This window comes from Xiphophorus hellerii, chromosome 8, assembly GCF_003331165.1.
Source record: "Xiphophorus hellerii strain 12219 chromosome 8, Xiphophorus_hellerii-4.1, whole genome shotgun sequence".
In the NCBI taxonomy this organism is placed as follows: Eukaryota; Metazoa; Chordata; class Actinopteri; order Cyprinodontiformes; family Poeciliidae; genus Xiphophorus; species Xiphophorus hellerii.
In genome coordinates this window covers 22,819,360-22,828,743 of record NC_045679.1, presented here as the reverse complement: position 1 = coordinate 22,828,743, position 9,384 = coordinate 22,819,360, and the positions used below count along the sequence as shown (strand labels likewise).

General features: G+C 39.1%; 1 protein-coding gene across 1 annotated transcript; it reads left to right on the top strand.

The window, feature by feature from the left end:
• The first annotated feature begins 2,114 nt into the window (after positions 1-2,114).
• Positions 2,115-8,005, top strand: tmem174 (transmembrane protein 174). Its single transcript, XM_032569250.1, has 2 exons — positions 2,115-3,352; positions 7,804-8,005. Exons 1-2 carry the CDS (start codon positions 2,763-2,765, stop codon positions 7,919-7,921), a joined length of 708 nt encoding a protein of 235 aa, XP_032425141.1. The 5' UTR covers positions 2,115-2,762; the 3' UTR covers positions 7,922-8,005.
• Positions 8,006-9,384: the final 1,379 nt, after the last annotated feature.

Genomic DNA, 9,384 nt, shown 5'->3' with positions numbered 1-9,384 from the left:
GGAGTCGAAAGCCAAAGCGTTCCTCGTTGTTTACTTTCTCACCTTGTTTGGTTGTGGGTAAAAGAAAGAAATACTCAACTCAAATTGTTAAAGGAGCAAATCCAACTTGTCTTCCCACCATTTCTTTACCCAAAACAAAGGGCTAAATCAGTTGAGGTGCTTCAAAGGGAAAAATGGATGCTGGGCCATTTCTATAGGATTTGTGAATTTCCATCTTTAACAAACTCGCCTAAACCAATAACCTTATTAACACCTAAAGACAAAACCTGGATTTCGGTCAGTGAAGAACTGCAGTCATCTCTCTGCCTTTGCACCGCTGAATTGCCAACCGTGGGACTACCAGGCACTTATTGGCTGAAGATTAAATTTGGGGCGGTGCAGTTATGATAAACTATCCGAGAAACCAAATGGCTCATGGGTTTAAGGTAAAAGCAAAGATTTCACATCCTTTCTTGTCTTTAAGGGACAGGGTTGGAAGGGCTGCTAACCCCTTTGGAAAGGATGCAGCGAAGAGCTCAGCCACCGATCATTTTAGCCTTCAGGATGTGATGTACTGACACTAATTAATACATAAGGCCCTGTGTTACCCTCTGAGTCCTACTTCACACCTCCACCATGGTGGTTCTGTAATCTGAGCCACCTTGGTGCAAGCTTACATGTACAGAGGACAAGATTTGAGGCTTATGATCGGCCAAACTGCATCTTAGATGCCGCTCGTCTGATTGTCTACTGGAAAAAACAGATTTTTGAAAGATTGAAATTTTTTTTGATGGACATGAATCAAATAAAGGATTCATTACCAGGTCTGAAGTGTGTGCTAGAGCATGGATGTATCTAGAAGATGCAGGATTGTAGCTCTCAAGGACTGGACTAGGCCATCCTGTTTTAGGTAAACTGTCCAAATAGACTTGTGGAAAGTAAAAATATCTGCTAAATAATTTGAGACAATTGGGGTTTTGAATGAAGTGAAGGTTCTCCAACATTTTGTGCCTTTCTATCTCTCCAATATCATCAGCGTTTTGTAACACGTCTTACTTGACGTGTTGCAAAATTACCAAATACCATAGATGTGTACAGTATAGATAAACTCTGTTCTCAGAGGTTCATTGTCAAGGTACCAAGCAGACACGTTTTCAAGGGAGGATTGCAGGCCTGAAGCTTAACAAACCTTGAACTCAAGGGATCAGTGGACCCAGGAGTGAGTCAACAGGAGACAAGCACACACAGAACCTTCCGTCCTTCCTTCCTTCCAGAAAGGAAATGTTCTCTCCATAAATATTTGGAGTTTGCTAATTGAAAGAATCTGCACAGCTGCAATTCCAGGAGGTTTCTTTAAACACAGCTCTCATATGGGCCCTTTGTGCCTGTCCCCTTATTCATTAGCATCGAGTGAAATGAGCTGGGGCTTTGGTAAACAGTGGGACGCACACAGGTTAGATTTGATCGCTCTCTGGTATTGTGTGCACGATAATCAGTTGTTTCCCCCCGAAGACCCCTTTTGTTTTGCTTTGCCATAAGCATTATCCTTGCTCCTTGATTAGCGGGGGTTGCTACATACAACATCATGAGGACGTGCTTTCATGTAGGTCTTTGAACAACATGTCTGCATGTCACTGTTTGCATTTGGAATTAGAATTCAATGAGCATATGTGAATATTTTTTGATTTTTTTTTTTACCACACTGTGCAAACACATGTCAGACTGTTTGCAGACGGTTCTGCTGCCCCTCACGCTGAGCAGCCAAAGACCACGACTGCGGAGTCAGAATAAACAAGGGCATACGTATGTAGAGCACATAAAAGCCGGGTAAACTAACAGAAAGTATACTATCCCTGAGCTAAAGTCATCAAAATGACTTCTTGTTTTTCAAGTGCAGGAAGCTTGCTCATATATATGTATATATATATATATATATATATATATATAACAGTTGTCATGAAACAGCGTGAGCTTTTCCCCTCCTGCAGGTCGCGGTGAAAAAAAACAAAACATCCAACCTCAGCAGACATCTTGGATGGAGTCCAGCAGCTCTTCCACTGGGACGTGTAGCTGTTGGATGTAGATCACTTGCCTTCGAACTGCAAGTGTGAGGGGTGCGTAAGCCCTTTTGCTTAACATGCAAGACTGATTTCTGGACCGTCAGAGTGTGATCTGTTGCCAGTAGCACCACAGCAAAAAAAAAAAAAAAAAAAAGTCCAGATAAAAGCAGATGTGCTTTTTTATCTGGACACCGATTCTGGCATCTGGAATGTTTCTGCAGTTCCCTAGTTTTTCCTCGATTTCAGCTGTTTGCTAAAATTCCTCTGCAGCTACACTAATCTCTAGAGGGCAAATATATTAGCTTTTAACGTTCGAGATCAAAAAATGAAAAAAATAAAAACAAGCACTACTTCCATGAACTTGCTCATTTCGACAGTTTCAGCAATAACTAAAAACCTGAAAACAACTGAAACCGTGACAGAGAGTAAGTCCATTTGGTGTCAGCGTTAATGCATGCAGTTTAATCCTCCACACATTGTCCGACAGGAAGGACGGGCTCTTATTCAGTCACGTTGTCCACATTTGTGCAAACTCTATTTTCATTTAACCAGCAATATGTAATGGAAAGTTAATTTATAACTTGTCGTCTTGACTGGAAATCCGGAGTTACTCGGTGTTCATTCATTTCACTTTGCCGGTCTCTGTGGAAGACAGTGTTCCTGATGTGAAGCTAGATTAGCTGAGGCACCAAGGAGGACTCTTGAGATTCCTCTAAAACTAAAATGTTGGGACAGAGGCATGTGGAAACCAGCAATCCAGTTTCACGTCCACATCTATCAGATGATTTGATGGACCGTGAGAAAACCGGAGCTGCCCTGTTGCTGTCCGGAGTCTTTCTGGCGATGGTGGGTGTCACCTTTATGGCCATGGGCTGGCATCACTACCAAGCCCTTCTCAGCTTCCAGTGGACCCAACTTCTGGGCCCCTTCCTGATCTCAGTCGGAGGTACCTTCATGCTTACCAGCGTCTGCAGGTTTAATTCGGTGTCCTGTTGGCCTCGCAGGCGACAGGAGGAAGAGATATATGTTGTTCCTGTGCGGGAACAAAACTCAAGAGGTCACCCGGTTGTGGTTCAGTCCATAAATCAGCCGGTGATGTTACAGGGCACCGTAACAAGGCTGCGTATCCCACCTGCTTATGACTTCGTGACCCAGGAAGCACAACCACAAGACGATCCTCAGCCCAGAAGCTCTGTGAGCAGCGGCAACGCAGACCTTCTGCCTTCGTACGAATCTCTGTACCGCTCGGACAACGCAACGTTTACGACAGAAGACCGTACACCTCACAGCGCAGCAGCAAGTCACAGAAGCAGGTAACCGATCAGCTTTATTTAAACCCCAAGTTTGCATCCAGTGCCTTGCACAAGTGTCCATAACCCTTGACCTTTTTCTACATTTTGTGATAAAAATGACAGATTATTTGATTTGTATTTTATGTTTTGGCTGACAGAAGGGAGTCTATGATTACAAAGTAGAAATGAAGCATTAAGTCTTGTTTGTGAACATATCATACCAGACAAATATGAAATATGTGGTATGTTTTTGTATTTCCCCCCCTCACTGAATTGATCATTTATTCACTCCAGTTAAGAGCTGCGAGGCTTTGGGGGTATATTTCTATCAACTTTGTTCTGCTGGAGGGTGAACTTCCACCCCACTCTCACACTTTTTGGCCCCCTCCATCACAGAGGCGTCACATTCATTTTTCATTCTGGGCCATTTCAGTATCACAAATGTCTACGAAGTGGCAGGACGTATTAATAAAACTACCCATTAAAAATCTGTTAAGGTATTAATGCAATAGTTCTCTCTGCATTTGATGAGTACTTCTTGGACTTAATTAATACTCAACCTCTTTTCACGTTGATGTAATTTGGCAGTGTACATAAAAAAAAACCCTGATTTGATTGAAAAAAGAATGTTTAAGTACACAACTTTAATCTTAAAAGTCCTGTTTTCTACAGGAGCTTATTTCTTTTTCATGTTTTACTCCCTCTTATTTTATGTTTCCTGTATTTCTTTGGTAGAGCTGTGGAGCTCTGTGGTCAGCTGGGATATGCAAGTACTTGTGACAATAATACACATCCTCAAATTCAATTCAGTAATTGGAAAAAAACAAAAATACTTTATTGATCCCAAAGGGAAATTAAATGAAATTAATTAAATCCGACAGACATGTCTGTCCCTGATTGAAACAAAAGCAAAAAGCCTCCCCAACGGCATCGTCTTTCATCTCTCCAACAAAAGCCATCATGCCACTTTTTCACTTTACTGTTTAAGAAAATAATTGAATCCTATCTAATATTTTCCTTCCACTTTGGAATCGCATGCAACTTTTGGTCTTTTTTTTTTTTACATAAAACCCTGATGAACTACACTGCAATTTGCGGTTTTAACATGAAAACATGTATACTTTTGCGAGGCACTTAGCGAACGCGACAGGCTTAATGAATGGAAGAATGGGAGAAACCCAATAAGCATACAAGCTCTTTAAGTGGGCATGCTGGTAAATCGCAAATTGTTTAATTTACTTCCAGTTCAGTTTTGCGCTTGGCCCTGTGGTTTGGGGCTCCTCAACAAAACGCATGGTGACATTTTTGACTAACGTTGCACACATAGTGCAAGTTTTGCTTTTCCTTGTTGTTGCTCGGCAGCTGAAATCTGGTCGCCGTTCTAAAAAGGTAGCAAAAAATAATCCGATATTTCCCACAGCCGCTGCTTAAAATAAAACTTTGCGTCGCTGCAATACGTCTTGACAATCTGACCTGAAATGGCAGAGATTTATCAATCAATCAATCATCAATCAATCACTTTATTTTGGTAAATTGTCCACATTAAACACAGGAACCAGAGAATAGCATGACTTTAGTTTTTCCTTCATTTAACGACAACTTATTGTAATCAAACCGTGTTTCCAACTCAGCTAACTCTTTTTCTACTGTTTTTTATTATTTCATCCGTATTTTTTCCAGAAAAAAAGAAATTTGTATCGTCAGCAAACATTATGAACTTTAAAATACTGGACACTGCAAAAATATAGTTTAAATAAAGTATAAATAATTTAGGTCCTAGGACTGAGCCTTGAGGAAGACCACATTTTACTATGTCTGTTTGTGACTTTGTGTTGTTAATTTGTACATATTGTAATCTATTACTCAAGTAACTCTTTAACCACTGATATGTAACCCCCTGCAGGCCATACAGTTCGCATTTACCTAATAGTCGTTCATGGTCAATAGTGTCAAATGCCTTGCATAGGTCAATAAACACACCTACGGTATTAAGCTTCTGATCAGCTCCTGCAGCAATGAGCTCCACAAACTCCATCACAGCTAAAGTTGTGGAGCAGTTGTTCCTGCTGCTCGTTCATTATATTATTTTTTATTAAGAAAGGAGTCCAGCCTTTTTATGAATAATTTTTCCAACATTTTTTAAAAATTGTGGTAGCAATGATATCGGCCTGTAATTTGCTCATATTTGCTTGCCTCCACTTTTATGGACTGGAAAAACTTTTGCCATCTTCATTTTGTCAGGAAAGGTTCCGGTTAAGAATGATCTGTTACAAATACAGGCGAGAGGTTTAATAATAATATAAATGACCTCTTTCACGACAGCCATATCAATATCATTACAGTCTTTGGATTTCTTATTTTTTCATTTTTTAACTACGTCTATTACGTCACTTTCACTCACTACTCCCAGGAACATTGTACTAATATTATTAAATTTATAATTATTTTTTTTCCATCTCTACCTTTTGGCAATTTGTTTACTAAATTAGGACAGATATTAACAAAGTACTTATTAAAGACTTCAACAATATCCTCTTTTTTTCCCACTATAGTGTTGTTGTGTTTAATACTTATTGGGAAATCTCTAATTAGTTTTAATAATACTATTAATTATATTCCAAAATCATTGCAGTATTTTTGCAGCAACCTATCATAATAATCCTGCTTTTGCTTCCTCAGCAAAAGCAGGATTATTATGATAATTATTTTTAAGTATTTTATATTTGTCTTCTTTTTCCTGAGTTGGGTACTTAATGAAACCCTTATATTTTTTATTATTAGTTTTTCTTTTTACATGCCTTCTCCAAACTCTCTGTCATCCAGGGAGTCAGTGTATTTTTGGATGTTTGTTTATATTCTTTAAGGGGACAATAATGATTGTAAATTCTCACAAATATTTCCCAAAACTTATTATATGACTCATTAGCATCATCAACATAAACATTTTGCCAAATACAATTGAACAATTCCACTTTCATTTCTTCCACAGCTTCAGGTGATTTTACTCTTAACTAAATTAATCATTTGCTTTGTCGTATTTAAGTGAAACTGATTACTAACATCCAACGTAGTGAACGCTGGCGAATGATCAGTTATATCAGGGACCAACAATCCACTTTTTGTTGGAACTTATTTATAAAAATGTTATCAATCGGCGATGCACTATCGTTAGTTATTCGTGTAGGTTTTAGGATTAACGGATGGAAGCCTAAACCAAACATTGTATTTAGAAACTCTGTCGTTTTAGTTCAACAAATCAGTGTTAAAATCTCCACAAATAAAAGCAAACTTTTCATTGTGCCCTTCACACGTCTCTAATATTTTCTTGCTAAACTCCTCTGTGGATGAGCCGGGAGTCCGATAAACACAACTAATTAACATTTGCCCATGCAGGTCCATCACCCTCAATTATGACAGATAAACGTTCCGTCAAGTTATCAGCTGAACATGTCGTCTCAGCAATAACCGTACATCTCAATCCAGACCTTACAAACAGTGCGACATCACCTCCCCTTTTGTTCAACCTATTCTGACTAAACATTTGATATCCATCCAGCAGATTGTTTCCCCTCAGTGATCCAGGTTTCTGAGATTGCTACCGCACGAAATTTCTCATCAAATTTTTCAGGGTGGCTTTTTGTCTGAGAAAAGTTGCTATACAGTCTCCTACTATGAAAATGAATTATTGAAAAGCCCCCACATTAATACTGTGTTCAGAATAATAGTCACAATGCTGTTTAATATTACAGCTGGAATTGGTCTCTGGGTCTATATCAGTTTGTATATCATAAAATTGGAAGACTGGAAGACATTTCTTCAAATAATCAGTCTTCCAAGAACACAAGATTATATCACGGCCATTTTGTTCTGCGTGCATGTCTTGGCAAAAAAAAAAAAAAAAAGCCACCAGCTTTTGAGTCGAATTAAACGGTTTTTATTTTTCCCACCTGTTTCCTTCCGCACAGTCCGAGGCTCGGTTTTTCTTTCGCTAACTGCAGGGCCGTCTATTTGAAATTCAATCAAACCGTCTGCAGAGAGACTTCTCGCCATGAACGCAAAGCTGCATTCCTGGTTTTCACTTTCTTTTATTGCTTTTAGACAATTGCTCCCAGCAGGTCTCCGGGCGAGCACATCTCTTTAACACAAGCAGACAGAGGGGGAATAATACAGTTAACCTGGGACGACTATGAACTGCAGCTCCCATCACACTGAACATGCCAGCTCAGCCTCTGGTCCCCTCCTGCCCACCCCCAGCTCCTGACCTGCGATTTACTGCGTTTCCAGGAGTTAATGCCAAATCGTGGAGGGAGAAATCGCTCCACCGCTGTGTTTTTCTTTGAAAGGGCAGCAGGGGGTTTAAGCATAACCAATTGAGCCTGTAAACATTTGGATGTTTGCCAGTTTTTCTCCCCCCCCTCAACTTCTAGCTTGTCTGACGTTTGCGTTTCTTTCTCTCTCTCTTTTTTGTTTAGAGCACCGAAGACGGAAAGCGAAAGAGGACGCCTCGAACGGGACGGGTCCACCTGTTCTAAACAACCACCTGCGTGCGGAGACGTTCGCCCTTCGCCTCCCAAACACGATTCGGCTTAAATGTCGGAGCATCCGGTGGGCGACGTCAAAGCTTACGCTGACGACGTTGTTCCTTTTTCTTCTGGCCGGCTAAAAGAAAAAAGAGGAAAAGAAATCGATTCTCTGCTGTGTATCACGTCTTTTCAATAAAACATTTGCGGAGTGTCTTTCCGGCGGCAGCACGACTGGGACTCCTGCTGGATTTTACCACACAACTGCTGTGGTGAAAAGATGAAATAGCGTGAATACAGGTGGTGAAATCCACAAGGAAAAAGCTGAAAAAGCTCTTTAAAAAAAAAAAAACCTGAGGCAAAATCAGCTCCAGAACGTCTGTTTAAGACACAAAGACACACACCCCAACACACACACACACCCCAACACACACACACACACACACACACTTACCATTCACTTTCTCTCTGCTGGTACTTGCACAAACCTACAAGGAGGCTCGTAAAAAGACCAACAAAATAAATAAATAAAGAAGAAAATCTGTGCTAAAAACGATTGTTAAAAGGAAAGGAACTAAACAGAATTGTCATATGGTTGTGATTTCTGGCCTTTCATGAAAGAAAGCTTCAGGAAAGAGCAAAAACTTGTGCCTGGAAACTGACAAAGTTCTCAGTGTTTGAAAAGTTAAGTTGTGCTTAATTTGAGTGAAAGAAAAAAAACAAAAACCTGAACAGCCATGATGACACCAGTGTCCTCATGAACCCATTAACTTGCATGTGTATATATATATATACATATATATATATATATATACATATATATATATATATATATATATATATATATATATATATATATGTATATATATATGTGTGTGTGTGTGTGTGTGTATTTTATTTTATTTTGGGTGACAGTTGAGCGTTTAAACATCTTAACAGATTTTTTTTTTCAGCCGCCCCCAGCATCACGGCTGTCCAAACAGTAAACTTGAGTTTGTGGGGCAAGTCAAAGTGTTTCTGCACCACACGGGGGCAGAAACACTGAGCGGATCTTTTCTGTTCCCTCAGAGAGGTCACGTCGGGTTGTTTTCCCTCCCAACGACTACAGTTTGAAAATTTCATTTGATTTATTTATTTATTTATTTTAAACCAGGAAACGTCCCAGTGGGATTAAACACACATTTCCCAAGAGAAACCTGGAAAATATAGGCAGCAAAAAAAAAAAAATCACAAGTTAGATAACAAGCAACATATGATAACATATTATATTGTTCTTCTTCTTTTTTTTTTTTTTTTTTACCTATTATTGTCATTACTACATTTTAAAAAATATGGTGATTCAGTTGCTGATTTTCTTAAATCAAGCTTCAAATTTTAATTATGATTTTTTGAAATAAAAATACACGAATTATCCTCTTTTGTGTTGAAACTTAATACAGATCAACAGCTCTAAAGTGACAATTTGTGTATTCTGCTCAGTTCCATATATATATATATATATATATATATATATATATATATATAAAATGTTGG